At 49.4% G+C, this 23,563-nt stretch overlaps 1 protein-coding gene across 1 annotated transcript in view; it reads right to left on the bottom strand.

Annotated features, from left to right (window-relative positions):
- Window positions 1-23,563, bottom strand: part of DPM1 (dolichyl-phosphate mannosyltransferase subunit 1, catalytic) — a 247,399-nt gene that overhangs the window by 116,371 nt on the left and 107,465 nt on the right. Inside the window, exons 3-5 of the mRNA XM_069651161.1 lie at window positions 15,034-15,067; window positions 13,145-13,221; window positions 12,989-13,014 (exon numbers count right to left, since the gene is read on the bottom strand). Coding sequence (XP_069507262.1) covers window positions 12,989-13,014; window positions 13,145-13,221; window positions 15,034-15,067 — 137 coding nt within the window. The remainder of the gene's footprint in view (window positions 1-12,988; window positions 13,015-13,144; window positions 13,222-15,033; window positions 15,068-23,563) is intronic.

The raw sequence follows: 23,563 nt of genomic DNA, 5'->3' as shown, positions 1-23,563 counted from the left end.
GGCCGGCGTCTGAGTAAAAGAGGGAGATTAGGCCACTCAAAGTTTCCTTGTTCAAAGGCATCGTGAAGCATCAGAAAGCCGGCATCCGCCCAGTGAGAAACCATGGATCGTGGAATGAGTGGGATATCAGGGAGAAAGTTCCATAATGGTAGATCCCCGTGAAATGGGTGAGGAGTGTCGACCATTGCCCAGAGTTTGGTTAATGCCAAGGATGTGCTAGCAACAGGGTCTGCAGAGATTGAGTTAGGGGGGATTGGCTTGAGGATCAGAGATCCGATCGCTCGGTCACTGACCGTTCGCTCCTCTAGGCGAACATGTGTGGGGGGGGGACGGGTCGATGGTGTTGAACCAATGTGCAGCGAACTGAGACTGGGCCACCACCCAGTATCTGATGAAATCTGGCACATTGAACCCACCCAGCGCCTTGGGGGCGGTCAGCGTGGACAGTTTGAGGCGGACACCCCCCGAGTGCCAGAGAAAGGTGTTGCTGAAGGAGGGCAGTGTTTGGAAAAAAGCATCACCGGCAACACAGGCAGATTGGTAAATCGGTAAAGTAATTGAGGTAATACCACCATTTTAATTATTCCAAATCTGCTTGCTAGTGAGATGGGAGCCTAGACCAATAGGAGTTTTTTGTCACCAGGTTTGTAAGGTAACTCTGGTAATTGTCATTGTGCAGCTGCGCCGTGTGCCTGGAGACCACCACCCCCAGGTAAGTGAAACCAGACGGAGACCAGTTGAACCCATGTAGGTCGGGGGGTTGGGGGATCGTGTCGAGTCTGAGTGGGAATAAGGTAGACTTGGAGCAGTTTACTTTCAAACCGGATAGGTCTCCAAAACGGGCTACATCTGCCAGTATGGGGGCAAGGTTGGTTTCAGGGGAACGGATGTATAGGAGGGCATCGTCAGCGTAGTAGAGGGAAACTGTCGGATTGGCCGGCAGTGCGCAATCCCCTGTGTGAGTGCAATTGCCGAACCATGTCAGCAAAGGGCTCCATGGCTATTGCAAAGATGAGTGGGGAAAAGGGGCATCCTTGGCGTGTGCCTCTGGATATCTGGAAGGAGACGGAGCATCTGTCTTCTGTACCGACTCTGGCCGATGGAGCTGTGTAGAGCAGCTTTAGCCAGGATCGGAAGTTGGGGCCGAAGTTGCATTACTCGAGAACTCACCATAGATATTTCCACGAGACCGAGTCAAATGCCTTCTGCATGTCTAGAATAGCTGCAACCGCCTGTGTGGATGGGCTGATCCTGCTGAGCACATTGAGCCTTCGTAGATTCAAGGAAGTGAACCTACCAGAGACAAATCCCGACTGGTCGCGGTGGATGATGTAGGGCATGTATGGGGCTAATCGGTTGGCTAGCAGTTTCGCGTATATTTTAATATCACTGTTAATCACCGAGAGTGGATGGTATGAGTCGCATTGAGTAGGGGGCTTGCCAGGTTTGAGGAGCACTGTAATCGGTGCCTCACGGAGGGACGGGGGAAGTATTCCTCTGTCGCAAGATTCCTCCCACAGGGCTAGTAGGCGTGGTGCTAGGAGATAGGGAGCCTATCCGGGCCAGGGGCCTTCCCAGATGTCAATGACTCAATGGCCTCGATACGTTCCTCCAATGTGAAGGGTCTCTCAAGGAAGCTGCTTGCGTCGGCCGACAGGGCTGAAAGGGGACGATTCTCCAAGTATGAGTCAATTTCGGGAACCTGGGGCCCATCGGCCTCCGAATACAGGAAAGTGTAGAACGAAAGGAACTCAGAACTGATGCCCTGTGGGGAGGTGGCGAGTGAGCCATCAGGTCTCGTTATGGCCAGGAAATTGGGGGCTCCAAGCTCACGGCGCAATAGTCTATCCAGCATTCGGCCAGGTCGCTCTCCTTTGCTGTATTTCCTTGCCGATTGAGGGGAGTCCAGGAACTTAACCGTGCATTCGGCAAGGTCACAGAACATGTCCAGCTCAGAACCCAGCGCCGCTAGGGTGGCTGGGGAATGATCTTCAGCATATTGGGATTCGTGGGCAGGCAGGGCCGATTCGCTGGCGGCAATGTCGGCGCGGATACCCTTCAGGATGCCACAACTTTTGGAGATGGCGATCCCCCTCGTGTGTGCTTTGAAGGATTCCCAGAGTACAGCTTGTGTTGACACAGAGTTTGTGTTGATTTCAAAGTATTCCTCAATAGAGGATTCAAGTTCGGATGCGAAAACCCGGTTGAGAAGCGAGTGAGGACTCATCCTCCACTGCCTGGTTTTATTGGCATCCAGTCCCCAGTTTAAGGAGATAAGTACCGGTGAATGGTCTGATAGTGTCCTGGGGAGTATAGCCAGGTGAGATAGGCATCTGACCAACATGTCTGTAATGAGCCATCTGTCTATTCGAGAATGGGAATCATGTACTGAGGAGTAAAAGGAGTATGTACGAGAATCAGGGTTCATCAGATGCCAGGCATCCACCAATGACAGACGGGGAAGCGTGGTAAGGACAGCATATGCTGCTTTAGACAGTTGGCAAGGTTTAGAGCCCGATCTGTCTAGGGTGACATCCAGTATTGTATTAAAATCCCCGCCCCATAGAATAGGAATCAGGGGGTATCTTTCGAGTAGAGGGGCCAGGTGTAGGTAGAAATCGGGGTTGTCAACATTGGGACCATATATATTCAGGATGGCTACCTCCTGATGTTGTAGTATGCCAGTGATCAATACATACCACCAAGCGGATCTACGTGGGAGTGGTGATATGTGAATTTCAGGCTCTTGTGTATTGAAGTGAGGGTGCCACGGCTTGGAGTGGAATAGTTGGTAGAATACCTCTGGGGTCCCCATTGTCTAGCAAATCGCTCACATTGCTCTGAATGAGCGTGGGTTTCCTGTAGGCATAAGATTTTAACTCTGTGGCGCTCAGCATGGGGCTGAATCTGCCGCATTTTTTTGTAATTGCCTAACCCCCGGATGTTCCAGCTCGTAAAGGTCAAGACAGTACTAGCCATACTTCAGGCGTTAGTGATTGAAGTACTGTGACGGGGTTGTCAGCAAGTGAAAGATGTACGATCTGACTGTATGTGGCCTCATATCTACATATACAAGGTGTTATACTGTGGCGCGGGCGGCGCCTCCGGCGGCTGTCAAGACTTTTTTCAATCATAACGTCCTCTGTCCCCTCAATCCTCCCCCCAACCAGAGGGACGAAACCCAACCCACAAACAAGCAAAAACAAACAACTCGGCATCAGCGCCTGGGGGGCTGTTAGCTGTCCTAGCCGTGGAGCGAGGGACTGGGCGAGGGCAAGTAGAGTGCAAATGCAGTTAGAATAACAAGTGTGTTCAGCTCAGGTTACATGTGTGGAGGATTTATGGTGGAGACAGTTGGACTGCAGTATCATGTTTATGGATTTCCATAGACTCCAGCCCTGACACAATTATAAACAGTTCATCTGCGCCAGCTCTCCAGCAGGGGATCTGGCCGCAACAAAACAAACCACAAACCTGGTGCAACTGTAGGGTATTGTTAATAGTCAAACATAGCAAGATCCTGCTCCTCAGTAGGACTGGGAGGCAGAGGATCAAATCAACAAGAAAGAGAAAATAAAAAAAAACAAAAGAACAGCCAGAGTCGGTGTGCATGGTATGGACCATCATGAATGGGTCTAAAAGCGGTCCAACACTGATTTAAAGCATCATATTAGGTACCAATACAGACTGGGTCTGTGGCAGCGGTGGGTCAGCCAGGGAAGTGCTCATCAAGGAACTTAGAAGCATCCTCCAGGATCGTGAAAAAGAAAGTTTTGTTGGAATGTTCAATACGAAGTTTTGCGGGGAACAGCATGGAGTACTTGACTCACAAGTCCCGAAGTCTCCTCTTCACAGCTGTGAATGACTGGCGCTCCCGCTGTACCACCACAGAATAGTCCGGATAGAGGTGGATTCTATTCGCTCCAAGGAGAAGTTCTCCCTTGATCCTGGCTGCTCGCAGGAGGGCATCACGGTCCCGGAAATTTAGGATCCTGGCTCTAATGGGCCGCGGTGGAGCGCCCGGCTTGGGCTTTGCGGTTAAGGCTCGGTGTGCTCTCTCAATGGCGAACTGTGACGAGAGTTTAGGGGCATCAAGGAGTGTCATAAGGATGCGTTCCACGTAATCCTCCATGGGCTCTGTAACATTGTCCTCGGGTATTCCAATAATGCGCAAGTTGTTCCGCCTCGAGCGGGATTCGAGATCATCATTTTTCTTCTCCACTGCTGCCACCCGGTTGGTTAGCGTGGAGACTACAGCATGTGGCGAGTCCAGGTCATCTTCAGCAACTCCCAGTCTGGCTTCAACCTCAGCGACTCTTCGGTCCATCTTTTCGATATGGGCTTTTATGGAGGAGATTGTCCCATTCATATTGTCCAGTTTTGTATGAAGTGTGGTGAAGCCATCTCGTATGTATTCCAGCATCCTCTGTGAGTCGTCTGAAGCTGTTGGAGCAGAGGTAGCGGGTTGCTCCTCTGGGTCATCAGGGGCGGGCTTGGAGGGTGTTTTGGTGAACATCTTTAACGAACTTTGCTTTTTCCCCAGCTCCAGCTCCTTTAGTCATGGTGAAGTATGGGCTCGAGGTCCGGGATCACAGACGAAAGTAGGTACTCTGAGGTAGAGAGATTCTCTCGATACTAGCCGCAGCTCAGACACCTGGGGCTGTAGTATGTGGCCTTCCGGGTCTGCAGGACAGCGTCCAACGTACAGCAAGTTATGTTCCCCACCTACAAATTAAGTGATTTGTGCGCACCCTGATGGACAGAGCCAGTCCCCGTGGTGGCTGCGGTGCGCGTACCCCCCTAGGGCAGAGTCGGTGGAGCTGAAGGCACCGGTGATACAGTACAGCAGGCCCGGTATAGCATGAAACAGGAGTTCGGGCCCAGGGCGGCACCCTCTCACATCAAGCAAGCGTATGGAAAGTACCTAGTTGAGTGCTGTATCAAGTTCACAGGGATGGGTTAGTCGGCCAGGCGGATTTACAATCTAGAGGGGGTGCCCCCAAACAGAACCAGCCACAGGGGGTCTCCGCTGCTCCCAGGTCCTCCAGCAGAGCAGGGATCGCAAGGCGAGGGATTCAGGTCCGGGTACAAGAAACCTGGGCGAGAAAAGGTGCTCAGAGGTGGGGTAGCTCCCCCGCAAGTGGCTGCAGACTAGGAATTTCTGGGTTTATAGCTGCAAGGCTCTTCGTACCTGTGGGGCGGTGTCCAGTTTGCGCCTAGGGTATACTCCAAGCCGTATTAGTGTTCTACGATGTGCAGGGACCACATCAGTGGCGGCAGCAGCGGGGGCACCCCATAAAGGCAAAGATGCTGGGGGACGAAAACATCGGTGGCACAGGCACAGCAGGACCGGTGTATAATAAAGCGGGAGCAGGGCACAAGGGCGGCACCTGAGCCCCCCCTCCAAGTATGCGTGAGCCGGGTACCAATTGCAACGGTGCGAAGGTGCACAAGACGAATCAACCGGCCTGCTAGCCATGAAGTCCAGAGGGGGCCACCACAGCGTCGGGGCATCAACGCTTAGCCAGGCCCCTCTGAGGGAACAGGGAACGTGTGCCGAAGGATTCCCACGTTGGTGCTTCAGGTGGCGGTCAATGTACATAGGATGGTGAGATGGGGGGAACGGAGGCCCAACATATGTCCAGGATGGTGAGGGCTCCAGGCCCGGTGCCGCTCCCAAGGGGCGCCCGGGTAGTATGAGGCACAATTCGCCGCGGGTGACAAGGCCGAGTGCCGCAGCCCGAAACACCCTGCAACGGGGCCGAAAGGACTCCAGGCCCATCCGCAGGAGTTGAATCCCCAGTCACGGGGGAAGGCAGCTCGCTCCCCGCTCCCCAGGCTCCTTACCTTGAAAAGAGATGTAGAAGGGGCGTCACAGGAGGGGGAGCGAGGGAGGAGGGCAGGCGCTGAGTACAGCCGCGCGGAGTCAGCCGCGACAGCCTGGATTGCCCACGGTTCGGGTCCCAAACAGCAGAGAGCACAGTCTCGGGCTTCAGTCACCAGCCCCCGATGGCGCAGCACAAGCACAGGCCCGCCGGATGACTAGGTGGGCTGCATGGGCGCGCGGCCAGCACACGCATCTCGGTGCCCCTCCCCCACGCAGGCCGTCTGCGCCGGGTGGCACCAGCGATCCGAGCCTCAGGGGGCTCTGTCTCGGGGTGGGCCAGCAGTCCGCCACGCCACACAGTTGGTGGTGAAAGCGGGGCTCACAGGGGGGTCTCCCGCTCCAAAAGTCGGCTCGAGCGTAGTCTGTAGTCTGATCCCACAGCTGCCCCGGTGACAGATGATCCAGCTGCATTTACCACAGTAAAAACGGATGATATGCGCCCTCGTAGTCCGGAGCTGTACACTCAGGCGGCCATCTTGCTTCGGCGCAACAGCACCCCCCATGACCTTTTTTTTTTTTTTTTTTTAACGGGAATACATCTGTATCGTGATAAACTTAACCTATAATTTCAACATTTTTCTAACAGAGATTTGACCTGTAAGGAACTGGGTTTCATTTGGGAAAATAATGCTTCATTACAAGTATGGCGGAGCGGGAAATAATTGGCGGTAACGGAATTAATGCCAATATTCGTGCTCTGCCAGACTATGAGTATGGCCCTGTAGTGAGGATTTACCACTGCTGAAAAATCCTATGGATTAAAAATGGGCATTTACACCGCCACTGCCACTTGTAATCCGGCAGTAATTCTACCGAACCAAGTGGCGTTAACAGTAATTCCGGCAGTAAATATTGCCCAACTCGTAAGGAGGCTCAAGACTATTTGTTAAAATATGTGACTTTTAAAAATATTTTAGTAGTAATTACACGGTTGTATCTTGTGACATAATCTCATTGAGATACCTTTTGTTGCACACTGTACTTCACCACTGCAGACAAAGCTTAATTTTCTATTTTACGGATACTATGGTAGATTTGAAAAAAAAATTGCTCTTCTGGTTGTACAATTAAAGAACAAGTTACTCTCTTACCTGGTAACGTTCATTTGATGGGATGGTCCGACGACGTATTCCATATCTATGACAGTAATCACCACAGCTGTGCTGCTTCAGAAAATTTTCAGCGTCTGCGTCCTGCGTCGATGACGTTGATGCGCCGTCCTCGAGGACCTCCTCCGACAGCCGACGTCACCCGATGTGATAAGTAGGACGCACGACGCTCGTAGCCTCAGTTGTAGTTTTTTTCCCCAGAACGTGTGCCACTAGTCTTCTGCCAGTCTGACACACAAAGCCTTGCGGAAACGTAAGCTGCAATCGCATAAGAAATTCTGTAGCAGGGAAGGTAGGGAGGGAGCGATATTGAATACGTCGTCGGACCATCCCATCGAAAGAACGTTACCAGGTAAGAGTAACTTGTTCTTCGAGGGGATTGGGTCCTCCGACGTATTCCATATCTATGACAGACTCCCAAAGCAGTACCAATGTAAGGAGGTGGGAAAAGAATTTAGAAAACAGAAATTTAGCATGGCCAATCAAATTGCGGAGTAAAGGAGCGCCTTCCCAAAGGCCAGATCCTGCCCCCGGATGGAATCGAGGGAATAGTGACGTACAAAAGTATGTACCGAAGCCCAGGTGGCTGCATCACAGATGTTGCAAATAGGAACGCCCCTCTGCAGGGCAGTAGAGGCAGTCATACCCCTGGTAGAATGGGCCCGTAAGCCGACCGGTGGGTCCTTACCCGCCAAGCGGTAACACTCAGATATCCAAAATAATCCAGCGAGACAAAGTCTGTTTCGTCACAGTCTGTCCCAAACGCTTTCCAGCGTAACCAATAAACAGCCGATCGTCCACTCTGACCCGGGACATGCGTGAAATATAAAAGCTTAACGATGTCCTAGGATCAAGCCTATGGAGCCTCTCCTCTTCCTTACCAGGATGTGGAGGAGGATAAAATGCCGGAAGAACAACCTTCTGGCCTAAATGAAATTCCGACACCACCTTCGGAAGAAAAGAAGGACAAACTCTAAGGACAACCCTGTCCTTATGAAACACAGTGAAGGGTGGGTTTACTGAAAGTGCCTGTAACTCACTCACTCTGCGAGCGGAAGTGACTGCAACTAAACATACAGTTTTCAGAGTTAACAGTTTCAAAGGGCATGAATGCAAAGGCTCAAAAGGAGCACCCATCAGAAACTTGAGAACAAGGTTCAAATCCCAACCGGGCACCTGGAAAGGTGACGAAGGGAACACATTAGTGAGCCCTTTCAGAAACTGAGAAATTAAAGGAATTTTAAAATAGGAACACTCTTCAGACGAGCGCTTAAATATGGACAGCGCCGCCAGGTAACCTTTAATGGTACCCACTTGAAGGCCCCTGTGGGCCAAAGAAAGCAAAAAAGACAGAACCATGGGAATTCCACATGCAAAGGATCCACATTCTTAACCCTGCACCAGTCGCAGAACTTACTCCAACGGCACAGGGACTTTGTTGCGGGCCTTCTGGCCGAAAGCAACACCTCCATCACGTCTTAAGGGAGGTCCCAATCCTTATACCTCAACCTATCAGAAACCAAGCCTGAAGATTAAGGGACCTGACCTCTGGATGGAGAACCTGACCCCCCCCCCTCCCGTGAGAGCAGATTGTCTCAATAGGGAAGACGACATGGAGGACAGATGGACAAGTCGAGAAGGTCCGGGTACCACGTCCTCCGGTCCCACGCCGGAGCAATGAGGATCATCCGGTAACTGAACCTCCTTACCCTCTGCAGTACTTGCGGGATGACGGGGACTGGAGGAAACGCGTATAGCAGTGGGAATGACTACTCCACCACGAACGTGTCTCCTAAGGCTCCGATTGGAGGAAATTCCCGCGAGCAGAACCTCTCGCACTTCCTGTTGACACTGGAGGCAAAGAGATCCACTTGAGGGGTCCCCCAAAGGGTGAAGCTCTCCAGGAGAATCTCCTGAGCCAACTCCCACTCGTGAGAGATCACGCTTTGCCTGCTCAGAGCGTCCGCTGTCTCGTTTTCGTTTCCTGCCAGATGAACTGCCGAGATCGAAACTTCCTGCTGGATTGCCCAGAACCAGAGCTGCATCGCCTCCCTGGAGAGAGGAAGTGACCCTGCCGCCCCCCACTCACCCCCTTTTTGTTGAGGTAGGGCATGGCCACCGTGTTGTCCGTCAGGATAAGGACATTCTTTCCTCGCACAGTCGGCAGAAAAGCCTTCAGGGCTAGCCTGACGGCCCTCAGCTCCAACAGATTGATTATGGAGTCTGGACTCCGACAGAGACCAGAGCCCGCTGCCTGTCAACTCGTGGGACTTCTTTAAGTTGAGGGAGAAGCCCAGCTTGTGGAGTGAGTGGCAGGTGACTGACAAGATGATCCAGGACTTGCTCAGCAGAGCACGCCCTGATCAACCAATCGTCCAGGTAGGGGTAGACGTGAAACCCCCCTTTCCTGAGGTGCGCTGCCACCGCTACCATGAGCTTGGTGAAGACCCTCAGGGCGGAGGTCAATCCGAACGGCAGGACCCGAAACTGAAAGTGCGAGTCGCCAATCGCAAACCTCAGGTGGTACTTGTGCTTTGGATGGATCGGCACATGAAAATAGGCGTCTTCGAGGTCGAGAGACACCAACCAGTCCTGAAGTTGAAGGGCCTGGAGGACTTGAGAGAGAGTAAGCATCTTGAACTTGTGCAAACCGTGCAAGTCCATGATGGGTCTCAATCCCCATTCTTTCTTGGAAATCAAAAAATAAGGGGAATACCATCCCTTGTTCCTCTACGCTACAGCACCAGTTCTATGGCGCCTTTATCCAGCAGGGATTGAATTTCCTGCGCAAGGAGCGGATCCGGACTCTGCAAAGAGAGATTCCCCGGTTGATTGTCTTGAGGCCTCTGCCGGAAAGGAAGACAGTAGCAGTGGGTTATGATCTCCAGAACCCACACATCTGAAGTAATGGCACGCCACTCTGCAAGATGCTGCGCCAGCCTTCCCCCAACCAGCGAACCATGGGACATGGCCTCATGACTGAGCTGAAGCGGCTGCGGTGTTGCCCGAGGGCAAAGAGGCAACAGCCCGAGTGGCCTCGGCACCTCGAGTACCTTGTTTTCCACCTCTGGCACTCCTACGGTGGCCCCTTTGACTGGCAGCTCCTCTCGCTTTACCAAAGGATGAGTAATAACGAAAGGAACTTCCCCTCCATTGCAGTCCCCTAGGACGAAAAGGCGGAGGTTGTCGAACTGCAGCGCCCAAAGACTTCGCTGCAGCTTTGGAGGTCTGCAACCTCTCAAGGCTCTCGTCAGCCTTGCTGCCAAAAAGATGTTCCCCGTCAAAGGGCATGTTGAGGAGCCGGGCCTGCACATCAGGAGCAAACCCCGACCTCCGCAACCACGCAAACCTGCGTATCACGGTGCTCGCCACCATGGACCGGCTGACGCAATCTGCCATGTCCAAACCCGACTGAACGGCCTAACGCATAGCATCCTTGTCATCCTGAACCATGGCAAGGAAACCATCCCGTTCATCCCCTTTGGGATATGTTCAGCCGCCAAGGAAACACAGTTCTACAGAGTGTGCGTGAAACGAGACACGCCACAAATGGCGTTGGCCGCCTGAAGCGCCATACCCCCTGCAGAAAACACTTTCTTCGCCCAGCCGTCAAAACGCTTGTCGTCCCCATCAGGAGGGATGGTAGGGTACGACGCCTGCTTTGCCTGGGCCATAGCCGCCTGCACCACCAAACTCTCCAGAGTAGGGTGCTTGGACAAGTAGCAAGGGTCACTACTGGCTGGGCGGTATTTTCGCAGCAAAGACTTGCTCACTGCCGGGAGAGTCTCCGGCGAAGTCCAAGCCACTGCCACCCTTCTTTGCAGAGCCATATGGAATGGCAGTACCGGGTCAGTTGGTGGACCAATGTCGAGGATATCCGTAAGGTCATCCTGAACAAACTCCCCTGGGGGGGCAGACCATCCTAAGTACTCGGAGACCCGTGACATAAGTCGCTGGTACGAAGAATCGGCATGAGTGCCAGGCTCAGGCCTAGAAAACTCCACCTCCGTAGGTGTGTCCAGCCCACTAGCATCATGCAGGGACTGCCTCAGGTCCTCAAACTGGCTATGGCCCGAGAGAATCTCGTCAGGCACCGTGTCAGGCACCATGCCATCATCAGAGCCCTCATCCACCTCCGAAATGAATTACAGATGGTGGTAAGAAGGCACAGAACTGGAACCAAAGCCATGGTTGACCTTGGCCAGAGCCTTCCTAGGTGGTTCCCCTGAGCCACGGGGTACCCCCGTCGACACAGCCCCGAAAGGCGTCGAGTGAATCGGCGCCAACGACAGACGCGGCGCAGACAGCATCGACGGCGTCGACACAAGCCTCGAAGGCGGAGCCCCGAGCACGTCCCTCGACATCCTGGGCGCAGACGACTTCCTCGGGGAGGCGGAGCCTCGAGAGAGTCCGTCGACGACCTTGGCGCCACAGGCGTCAATGTCTTCCTCGAAGACTTCACAGGTTCACGCGGTCTCGAGCGCATCGAGGACCGGGACCTGGACCGGGCATGCCGAGAACGATTCCCCTTGTCCGAGCGGGACCTTTCCCGCGAATCGTGACCACCACCCGAGCCCGAAGGCATGTGAATGGCGTCTCTCGGCTGATCACGACCGACCCCACTCAGAGGCGCGGATGGACCAGTGCCCTGCGAATCGAGAATCGCCAACATTTTCTTCCAGAAGGAAGCCCATTCCTCCGGTGTCGCATGCTTGGTGGGGTAAGCGACCCACCGACGGGCGGAGTCCTCGGATGAGTACGGGGAAGGCGACCGATGACAGCGCTTCCGGGAGTGCCTCGAAGAGGCAGAGGAGTGGCCAGACCGAGTCCTGGACCGAGACCCACTGGACTTCCGACGACGACGCAGAGAGTCGCCCCTCGAGTCGTCCGTCGAAAGCCTCGCAGACCTCGAATTCCGGGGCTTGGACACCTTACCTACCGATAACTTCTTGCGCTCATGCAAGGCTTTCGACGTGAGCGACTGGCAGTCGACACAGTCATCCGTGTCATGGGCCTCCCCGAGGCACCAGAGGCAGGCGTTGTGCGAGTCCGTGACCGACATCTTGGACCCACAGTCCCAGCACTTCTTAAAGCACGGACGCGGTGTGGAAGACGAGGTAGACATCTTCATGAAGAAATCGTACACACACAGGTTCGAAGAACCGAGATGAACAACAGAAACTCCAAAGAGTCGAGGCGTACCGAGATTCACAAAGCGAATACGTTCGCGGAAAAAACGGAACTGAGGCTACGGGCGTTGTGCGTCCTACTTATCACATCGGGTGACGTCGGCCGTCGGAGGAGGTCCTCGAGGACGGCGCATCGACGTCATCGACGCAGGACGCAGAAAATGTTCCGAAGCAGCACAGCTGTGGTGATTACTGTCATAGATATGGAATACGTCGGAGGACCCAAACCCCTCAAATGATGAAGACATGGCATCTATTTTTTTTTCTTTCTATGGAGTGTATAGAGAGGAAATGTAATGACCTTGCGTTTGCAAAGAGTTTAGAACATTCACAGGTACTGGAAAACGCAACAACTACTATCTAAACCTAAGGGCCTGATTCACAGAACGTTTTTCTATGGGATTGTGCCATTATAAACCACTTCTGTGAATCAGGCGCTTGATGTAACGATACCAAGAATGGCTAGCTTCTTTCCTGTGTTGCATAGGTTTGCTATATAACCTGAATGGCACCCTTAAGCAACTGCCATACAAATATTATTCCCGCCTTTACCCAGGATTTTCACTGCAATGAAAAACCATTAACTTAAGGGTTAATGCATATAATTGCTGGCATTGCTTCTCTTTCTTATTGTTTTACAGGTAGACCGAAAAATAAATACGGTTGAAGGTGTTAGTTATTCATTTAGTGAAATACAAAACGTTTAAGTTCTTCCTCCTCTCACTGCTAAAAACGTCAAACAAGTTGCTACCTACAATACCAAAAACTCATACTGTACACTTTTGGGGCGCACAAACACCCACCTGATGAACTCTGGGATAAATTTTGGCTGAAATGAAAGAAAAAAAAGGATGTATCAGTTAAAGAGAATCTGAAACACAAATAGAATTTTGGCAGAAGTTAAATTAAAGGATGCCTTAGTTAAACATTAACATCAAATTGTATTAAACACAACTCACATGGTGGGAAAGGTCAGCATCCATGATAATAACGAAATTTCCAGTCGCATGTTGCATTCCATGAATGTACGCTGTCCCTAATGTCAAGAAACCATGAAAGTAACTGAATAGTGCATCCATTAAAAAAAGGCACTGAAAAGCTATGCTGTGCCTAGAATCTCATATTTATGGTAAGCATGTTGCTAAAAGTATATAACAAGAACGTCTGCACAAACCGACAAGGACTTCAGACCAGCCGAAGTAACCACTTTTGATGCCTGTATAAAATGAAGACATCTTGAATGAACAGCCTACAAAATCACATAATGAACACCAAGGACGCAGGTCAAGTTTTGACCCAGCTTCTACAGGCATCTGGCTACTGATGCTTGCAAAAGTATACGACTATTTGTTAACGTCCTAACGTTTGTTAATCGGCTGCAACATTTCTGTTGGGCAGAGTCCAGTCAGCATTTATTATAGTAAACAGGGCTGCGGTTACGATTGCAATGGGAGTCTTCTTTCCTCTTCACCCCTATTGTTGGGAGTCTAGGTATTTCCATTGTCGACTGAGGTAGTTGTATGCAACTAAAATACAGAATTACAGGGTTTTTTTGGTAACGTAAACTTTGTTCCCAGCAATTACAGTAAATTAAAGGCTATTTTTATTATGGGTCCTCTTTAGGTCAGGCAACAGAATAGTAGCCCTCCATGTGTGGCATGGGGTGCGGAAGTCTCAGGTCTCAGCCAATGGCGGATAGCTAGATGAGTGAAATAATAGTCTCAGACCCAATAGCAGCCTGCACTTCGCAAATTAAAATCCCACAGCAAGGCCGAATTAGCCTTTCATCATTACAAGGTCAATACATCATGTCACAACCAAAATGGGGTAATAATGAATGGGGGCCACCACCTCAGCCTTTCTTCCTCCAACCTCTCAGACTTACCTTTCTAGTCATTTTCTTACTCAGTTAAAAACAAAAAACCTAAACGCATAGGTACCTTTGTAGCTCTTTTACCCACAAAAAGAAAAGAAAAAAACAGGAGGTACTATGATCTTAAAAATGGCTCTTGGACAAGAGAAGGATCCACTAGCAGCGTAAAGTTCAATTATAACTAAGAAAATGTGCTACACTACATTCCAAGACATAACAGCTGCCTGGGTAGGCGCTCATTTGTGGCAGCTCAATGAGCCATATTGGGCAGTTAAAGTACCCAATTTCACCCATAAACAACCCAACAACCCTCACTTATTCCTCCAAAGTAAAACCCCGCACAAAATATAGCCAAAATGACAGAATAGTATATGCTCAAAACTACACCAGGGACCAACTAAAACTTCTTGATGCTTAATGTTTACCCCACGCCCCACCTCTCCCCCGTCATACCACCAAAGCCATGAAGACCACTCCACCCAAAGAAAGGAAGAACGAAGGGTTGCAACTAAACGTTCTGGAGCAGAAGCAGAACATTGTTGCATCATCTTTTGATTTAACTTTTTAAAGAAAGAGGCAATGAAAGAACACTACACAAAATTATACAAGGAAGTCAGTAAAATTGAATAAGATTGACAATAATTCATGCAGGAAAGAAGCTCCTTCTGTAGGTGTGCATGTTGTAGAGTTAATGCAGCTTGTAAAAGGCCCACATATTTTATTTAGGTACATTTTAAAATCTTCAGGTCAAAAATAATGTTGCACTTAAGAGGTTGTTAGAAAAGATGTAGAAAATATACTAAAAGTTCAGAAGGTATGGAGGCATGCTGGGGAAGGATCCTCACAATGACCAAAAAACGATTTTAGTACAAATATACACGCTAATCATTCATTTTTCGCTTACATCCATGCTTGTAATAGACAGCCTTTAGATGCTGCTTGTAGTAAATGCATGTGAAAGTAGATGGAACTCACCCAATCCAAGCTTCTTAGCCCTCGGTCTTAAAAGCTGAAAAACATAATACATACATTTAGAGAACCAGATATTCATTTTTGAAGTTGGGAGTCAACTTATTTTTTAGTGAACAGTAAATCTCATTCCCAACCGGTACATTTCTCACACAAGTAAAATATATTTTAAACTCAGTTATCTACTTCAATTCAGACTTTGTTGCATCTATTAGTTCATTTAAACTTGAAGTTCCTCTTCAGAGCAGATAGTCATAATATTAGATCTCCTTGTGACACCACTCTGATTCACGGATCCAAAGAAGCGTAGCAGTGTGGGTGGAAGAAAGGGGTGTTAGTTGTTGTTTATATTTTTGTGGGAGTAGTTGTACTCCCTGTTTTTGTACATTGAGAGTGCGCGCATGTACACATTTTCATGAAAAGGTTGTTTTATCAATTCTTCAGAGTTACAATCATGTGCACAGTCGCGACTCCAACATCCTAAGGCTTTATAGGTTTAATGCCGTTATGACTAGTTCTTAATTTATGGGGCAAATCAGCACATATTACAGTTCAAAACAGAGAACAGAAGATAGTGAAGCACCGTAGTCCCAAACTAGGCTTGCATTTTATCTGACCACAGACACTATTTGCGCAGACTCAATTTTTCCATACTAACTTTCCTCCACCATGATAGTCAACTGCATATTCAGGACTGGTCGGTTCTTTGCACCTCTGGATGCACGTTCAAATGCATTTTATGGCATGCATTGCTATTGTACATCAGGTCACTAACAACTGGAGATGCTAATGAACGCTAAACACATATGTGAATGCAAGTCAGGCTTCCCTATCCCTTTTACAGAGGAAGTAAATGTCTTCATCATCCTTCATTGGGCCAGATCTTCTTGCACACTAAGGCATAACAATGAAAGCCATATTAGTACCCGGCGAGGGCGCAATCAGAATGAAACAACCATTCTGATTGGCCCTCGCCGAGGCGTTACCTGTCCAGGATTCCATGGCCATTGTACCCGGCCGGCGGTGGGGGGGCGTGGCAGCCCCTCAGCCAATGAGGAGGCTCAAAGCGGGGCAACCCGAGTCGGTAATGCCCCCGCCGCTCGGGTCATATTGCTTAATTAACAGAGCACCTGAAGACTCAGTATCAGGCAGATTATCTAAGCTACATGTCGTCAGAAAGCCAGCCATTTCTACATGGGGCTGCAGTTTAACAGACAACACTTGGTGCAGAGAACTGCACAAGACAGCTGTACATTACCTCCTAATGGGGAAAAGCAGCTGTGCTGGAGCAGTAAGAATGGAACCAAACATCCCCTTCCATAACTAAAATAAATCTCCAGTATCTGTGTGCTGTACTACACTCAATTTCACAAAACAGTTAGAAAAGGAAAAAGCAGCGTGCCGAATCCTGAGAGGTCGTCGCATGAGGCAAGGGTGGTGCAGCCACTACCTGACAGTCCCCCCCCTCCCCCCCGGGCTGTGGTACTCAGCGAGAGGATCTCATGAGGAGAGATTTCTCCTCTTGGGACCACAGAGAACATCTCGGGAGACCTTGGTATGCCAACCCTCCCTCCAAAACATACTAACTAGTGAGACGAGGAAGAGCAGAGACTATCTTAGGGAGACCTACTTAACAAGCACTGGGATGAGGAGGTGCGGAACAAGGAAGAGTAATGGTGAGAACTTGAATGAGCAGTCTAGTCTTCTATGTCCGCTTACAATAAAAATAAAACGAAAGAAGGAGTTACCATGTGGTCAAGCCCTCCCCGGAGGAACCACGAGCAGAGGAGTCACCCAGCATGGAAAATAGAAGAGGCTACTGCCCAATATGCTAAAGGGCAGGCAAAAGCATGCTACTTTGAGGGGTCCGTAATGCGAGGTGGACAAGTGCTTGTAGATTTCCCAAAATAAGCAATTTTATTGAAGAAATATTAAGAAAACCTTGCTTGCCCAACTCTACAGAGGAATTCACTGCCTAGTTTAACAGCTAATGGAACATTCTCTAGCATGGGATGATTGGCCCTCGCGCTAAACAACAAACACATACAGAAAATATATAGCAACAATGTATAGTAAACCATATTAACACAATGTCTGAATGGCCATCTTCTGTCCTTGGTAAGGTCCCTTACCCGGGATTCAAAGGAAAGAAAGGTTTTGAACCAGCTCTGATAGTTCCAAGTCAAAGAAAAAAAGTTCAAACAAAAAACCACTGATAACAAATCTTTGTTCCTGGATGAAAGATCCCCCTTCCAACTTCCATAAAAAAAATAGCACCAATGGTTATCCTGGTTATCATACATTTTCTCTTCTTCCAGATAGTTTGCCACAGTTAAAAAGAAGGTATAATATCCCTCACTGTCAACAACACACAGTTCTTAATCAACAGTCAGGACTTTGTTATTTGCAACTTTACATTGGTATATTTTTCAGTATGTTTTCTTTGTGCTGCTGCTTCCACTTCAATAACCATACTTCTACTGTTGATACCATGAGAACAGTCGCCTTTGTCCCAGAGTACGTTACTGGTTCATACCACTTCAAGGTTACATCTGCTGACAACTTAGTATACCACCACAGTTTAAGTACTACTACCAGAGCTCAGTACTTTGAATTATTAGGCAGGTCTTGACAAGACTCTTCAACCTCTTCAGGTAGGCAAGACACTCTTTCTTTCAATAACGTTCTCAAAGGGGCAGTGTCTTTGCCTCTCCTGTCTGTCTGCCACAATAACAACCTAGTTCTGCCCACAAGACTCCCTTCTTTCTGGCTTCTGCATTCTTTGGCACCACAGGTTGTGTCCGCTTTCAGAATATTCTTCACAAACAATTATTTCCCCTTCCCCTGCTTTACTCGCACCTTCTGTTCGTTATCAGCCCCAAGTAGTAACACAAAAGCCTTGGTGCCACTCTCTCAGTTTCAGGTAATACTGGTATACTTGTATTTTAGACCACTTGAGTGAACTTCACAGTGCAGTTGGATGCCTTTTTAACTCTGGCAAAGGTTGGTTGCACTATAGAAAGTGCTTGCCTCTTGTCTTGGTGAATGCCTGTTCCCTTCAATAGTTTAAACTCTTAACTTCATAGAAATTGAAAGAATGTCACTTGTGGATACAATATCAGAGTCAATCTCCGAGTTGAAAACACAATTAGGCACATGCAATTTCTCCTCAAAGTAGATTTCATGGTTTAAACTTGAAGAGAGAATTGTATTCCCGTGTAACGGCAAATGATAACGTTCAGACTTCCTTTGGAAATCACAATCAGGCACACGCGACCTCCTTTTAATCTAGTTTTCAGACTTTATACCTTGTAACTCAGGTATTGTCAAGATTAGGTATTCGGTAATCGTTTAGAAAGCGTTCCCTCTTCTTAATAAGGGGCACACGACCGCTCCGTTAGACAGCAAAAGTCTTTAAGTAGTTCAACAATGGATTTCGATCACTTTAGCTCTCATACAAATGTTAGGTCTTTTCGAGTGCTGCATTTTCAATGTGAACAGTACTTTGAATATAATGAACAGCTTCTGCGCGCATAAAGTCATACGCGACCCAATTAGGAGTTGCGAACAGTTACCGGCTCGGCTTGCGCAAAGTCTAAGAACGCTGTGCTTCACTCACCTGCTTTTGAGACACCTGCTTTGCGGGTTGCACTTCTTTCCTGACTTCCACTACTACTTCTACTGCTTCTGGCTCACTGGGGACCGACACTCTTCTGCTGCATGGCCGTCTCTGGTCAGGCAACTCGAATCGGGAGTTTCTTTTCCTCCCGAGACCCTCGGATTTCCTCTTGCTTCTGGTCTTAGTCTCCTGCACGTTCACAGCTCTGCAATCACAGCAATAAGGCTCCCATTGGGAAAACGTAGTCTCCTGCATTTCAGATTTTGGGAGGTGTAATCTGCCGTCTCCATGTTCTGGCGTCCCTTTTGTGCTCCTTCGTGATTTGCGCTTCTGCACTACTTCTACTACTACAGTTTGCCTTCCAGCTCCTCCTACACCTTTCCTGAGGGGGCCTTTTATGCCTTCCAGATTCAGTAACAATTTGCCGGTGTGGGCTGTTAAGCTCAATTGCCTGACTACTGCAATGGCCACTACGCTTAATTGCCTGACTGCTACATCGGCACGCCTCTTGAGCCCTCTTCCTTGTCCCAGTACCTCTGGGATGTGTAGTCCCCTTAAATAAAGTTAGGTTTTCTGACATTGGAGTTCTTTTTACGTGTAGATTTAATTTCCATGAACTCTTTAAAAGAAGGGCTGTTCGAATTAGCCATTATAGAGGAAGGTAATTTATTAAAGACAAGATTTCAAGATTCCTGTACATTGTACCCTTGGGAGTAAGGAGGGTGTTTGATTTGGCATACCCAAAAAGAGCTTTCTTTCGGTAAGGCTTGTTTCGCTTTTATAAGACTTGTGCTCCACATTTCTAGTTTTAACATAGACGTCAGGGACATTACAACAGCAATAAACCATTACCTCTTTAAGTACATGGGGAAGAGTCTTCCAAACAGTGAAAACATACTGTGCCTTATAGCACGGAATTTCCTCACCACCCTGGGCCCAGTATTCTCCCAGGTGATCCTCCCGCAAGACACCACCCCTAGCCTTGGGATCAGGAAGCATCTGCCTTCCCATCAACACCTGGGAGGAGACTTTAGACAGGGTTCCAGTGAGTGATCCGTAGGATTCTTCACAATACCTCAGGTCTTCCGTGGACAGACCAACCAGAAAGAGGGAGAAGCAGAGTTATAGGCGTGCGACACAGCGGGAACATGCGGTTGAGTGAAGACATGCATTCTTTAAAGCACCAAGTGCTGCGGAGTCGCCAGAGCACAACTAAGAACGAGAGCAGCCATCGGAAACCCGAAACAAAAAGCAGAAGTGCCTGACACCGCCCATAGCACACTAGCGGCAAAACTATAGGTACAGGGGTTGCTGGGATGGTTGGTGGGGGCACAGCAGAGTCATGGTAGACTCTTAACCCACAGAGCAGGGGTGAGGAGGCACCTGGAGGAAAAGAAAGCATTAAGAGCGCCAAAATTAGCTGAGAAAGGGTTGGGCCTGGGACCAACAGCCACAAAGGAAGATCCCTACAAGTCATCTTCTTTGTGGCAGTACCTGGCAGGAGAGTGAACTAGGTCTGTCAAATCAAAGCAGAAGAGAAATACGGGTTTGGGACCCACAAGAAAAGAGAAGTACAAACCATCTTCCTTGTGGCAGTACTTGGCAGGAGGGGGAGCCAAGTCTGCCCAAGACTGGCAATAGGGAAGCCTGGGTCTGGGACCCTAAACTGAAAGTGCTTAACTGTGAAACCAAATTGAAAGAGGCCAGGGGAAGGGGATCATTCACCCTGGTAGTGTTGAGCTGTAAAAATTAGATACTAGGAGAAGGGAGTAATTCTCCTGGTAACTAAAGTTACAAAGACTTTCTGATACAAAGGGTTCAAAGATGAAAAGTTTGGCAGCCAACAAAAAGCGTTGGAACTTTGTCTTTTGTGGGGCAGGACAATTTTGATCCGGGGAGGGACCCATTCTCCTAAGAAAACACCAACACCTGAAAGAGAACCTTTATCCCCAGTCCAGAAGAAGGGAGTCAATATTCTTCACCATGCAGGTCTACTTTATCTCTAGTTAAGTTTCATGTGTAGGGGACAAAAACAGGGGTTTTGACACAGGATGGTGGACTATTGATTTACACAGACATTCTGACAGAGCCCTTAGTGTTTTATTGAGGCACGGAAGCCCCTGTTAGAGATAGGGAAAGTTAGGTTTTCTCTTTATTTTCGTGACTAATAAAAGTCTAGGACAAGTGGGGAACAGTGAAAGTTGGCGGTTACTGCCCCTGGTGAATGGCATTGCAAATGTGATGCGAGCAAAGGTGACAATCGCGTGCGTCATCCCTTCTGGTATTTGGCTTCACTGTCTGGAACTTCACTTCCAGCGGCTATTTGGGATTGGTGGCATCACTTCCCACAGCCATCTTGGATCAACCCCCATTCTCTAGCTGAAGGCCACACGAGGCTCCTCTGGGAACCCCAATCAGGAAAAAATCCCCTCATCCCAGCAACACCAGGGACAATATCAAAGACTAACCATGGAAGGATCAGGCGATCAGGTAAGAGCGTGCGTCATCTCTACTGAACTCCATTGGGGCGTCCAGTGAATGGCGGTGAAGGGTGAAGACCAGCTGTTGACCAGCCTCTTTGCCTATGCTTTTGCATTTCTCCCTGTTGTGACTGAGAGTACCCTAAGCTCCTAATTATTGTACTGTCTCTCCACACTGTGCTACTCACCTATAATGCATTCACTCCTGTTCCTCCTGCTGCTCCTCCTACTCACCTCTATCTATGCATTCTCCAATCATGCTACAACTTCCTCCTTTCCTATCCCCATTATAAACTGAACTCAAAACTCACACTAATCCATCTTTCATCCACCGCCATTCAACAAACAAAGCCGACGAGATAAACATACCACTTCTAACACCTATACACCTCGATTCTCTTCCTCCAAGACCCACTTCTATACTCTTCCTTACCTCATCAACTGAACATTACTCTCTGGAATGCTCAGTCTGTATGAAACAGAACTTCCTTCATCACCGACTACTTTCACTGCAGCTCTCCTACCCCAGACCTTCTTACCACCACTGAAACCTGTATTTCTCCACTTGACACTGCCATTCTGGTGGCCCTATAACAATTTCATGCACTCTCCTCAATTGACTGGCAGAGGTGGAGGTGTCAGACACCTACTCTCTTCCTGACTCAATGCCTCACAAATCTCCAATGCCACAACCTCCCCTACCTATTTTGAATTCACCATCTCTACTATTGTCCTGCCTCACTCGGCTCACATCATCTCCATCTTTCACCCACCTGGTCCCGCTGAACCATTCTTTGATGACCTTGGGCAGCTCCTGGATTCTCTTTCCAGAAACATCACTTCATTCTATTAGGTGACTTTAACCTTCCCTCTCCAAACACTTCCTTCAGTCGTTTCGTAGCAACCACGTGCTCTACTCTATCCATGACCTACCTACACACACACAGGACAACTATTTGTACCTCTTATACTCCTACGTCCCGTCCCCTTTCCTTCATACTTGTGGGACATCTCTCCGTCCTGTGGGACGGGACCGGAGCACTTTGTAAAAAGCATCCACATTTTTTTCAAAAATGTGTCCCTCCTCTCTTTCCTGCACGGGGCCTGGCACGCGGCCGTAACCCCGCCCACCTTGGCTCCGCCCCACGCATCGCCCATTAGTCCTTTTCTCTGCTCGATCGGGGCCGGACGCACTAGCATCCTTGTAAGATTTTCTTCCCTTTTTCCTCTCTGGCTCTCGCTAGCGTTCGTTTACTAGTCTGTCTATGTCTTTCAAATTAGACTTTACAGATTGTTCATCGTGTCACCGTCGCTTCGCGAGGGCCGATCCTCATCCTCTTTGTTTAGAGTGTTTGGGTCGTGAACACCGTTGGGACTCCTGTTTTTACTGTGACTCCCTTTCGGTCCGGGAACTTCAACGTCGGTTGGAGCGGTGGGAGGAGATGTTCCTACAAACTCCTCCTTTGCATTTTCAGGCATTCACGACGAGAAGAAGAAACGCCCAGTAAGTTCTTTACTTTTCAGAGCACCCTGGCCGGGGGATATCTTTCCGGGTTCCTCTCGGTCCGGGAGGGGCGTTGATCGCTCCGTCAACAGGGTTCGCCCTGAGGTGCACGTTGGGCCTAATAATTCTACCAGAGTTTTCTCCGAGGGTCTTCGTAAGGGGCCTGTGAACACCGGAGTACGCTCCGAGGCCCCTCCTGTGGGGGCTGTTTGTAGACCCAGTTCTACTGAATCGTGGGGTACCGGAGCTCACTCTTGAGGCCGCTCTGTCGGCTTCCCTCAAAAACAAGACCGGGGTGCGCCCCGAGGCCTTGGCTGGGCTGGTTGTTACCGAACGGATGTTTGAGGCCCATGCAGATAAGGCTGTTACCGGGCCTGGGTCTGAGGTCCTTCGTTCAGAGGCTAAAGCTACCAACAGTTCTGAGAGGCCGGACAAGGCTTTGTCGGTGAAAGCGGTTGCTCACCGTTCCCACTCTTGTGGTGATACCAGATCTGTTGAGGGGGCAAAGAAGCAAAGTTCTTCTTTTACCGGCAGTGCCGAGGTCCTTCCTTCGAAGGCTAATTTGGCGGTTGGTATGTCACAAAAACATTTCAGGCCTCATAGTACCGGCTCGGCCGAGGTTCCTTATGTTAAGGCTAAGATTAATACCCCTGATCCATCGACGGGGACCCCAGCCTCACTTCATCACGTGCCACAGTTCCCCTCAGATGAGGACAAAATGGCACCCGTTCCCCCCACGACCACAGCGGCCATTTTAGGTGCTACCCCTAAAACTACACCATCATCCTCTGGTGTAGGGCGCAGTCCATTGGGTGAACCCAAGGTCCCTTGTGCGCATCCTTTCTGGCCGGTTTATGATTGGAACGACCGGATGCCTCTTCCGCACAATGTTTTGTTGCCCGCGGGGGCGGCTCCTTTGATTTATGTGGATAT

Source organism: Ambystoma mexicanum, chromosome 3p (genome assembly GCF_040938575.1).
Source record: "Ambystoma mexicanum isolate Mex_15411 chromosome 3p, UKY_AmexF1_1, whole genome shotgun sequence".
NCBI lineage: Eukaryota > Metazoa > Chordata > Amphibia > Caudata > Ambystomatidae > Ambystoma > Ambystoma mexicanum.
This window is presented reverse-complemented; position numbering and strand designations above follow the sequence as displayed.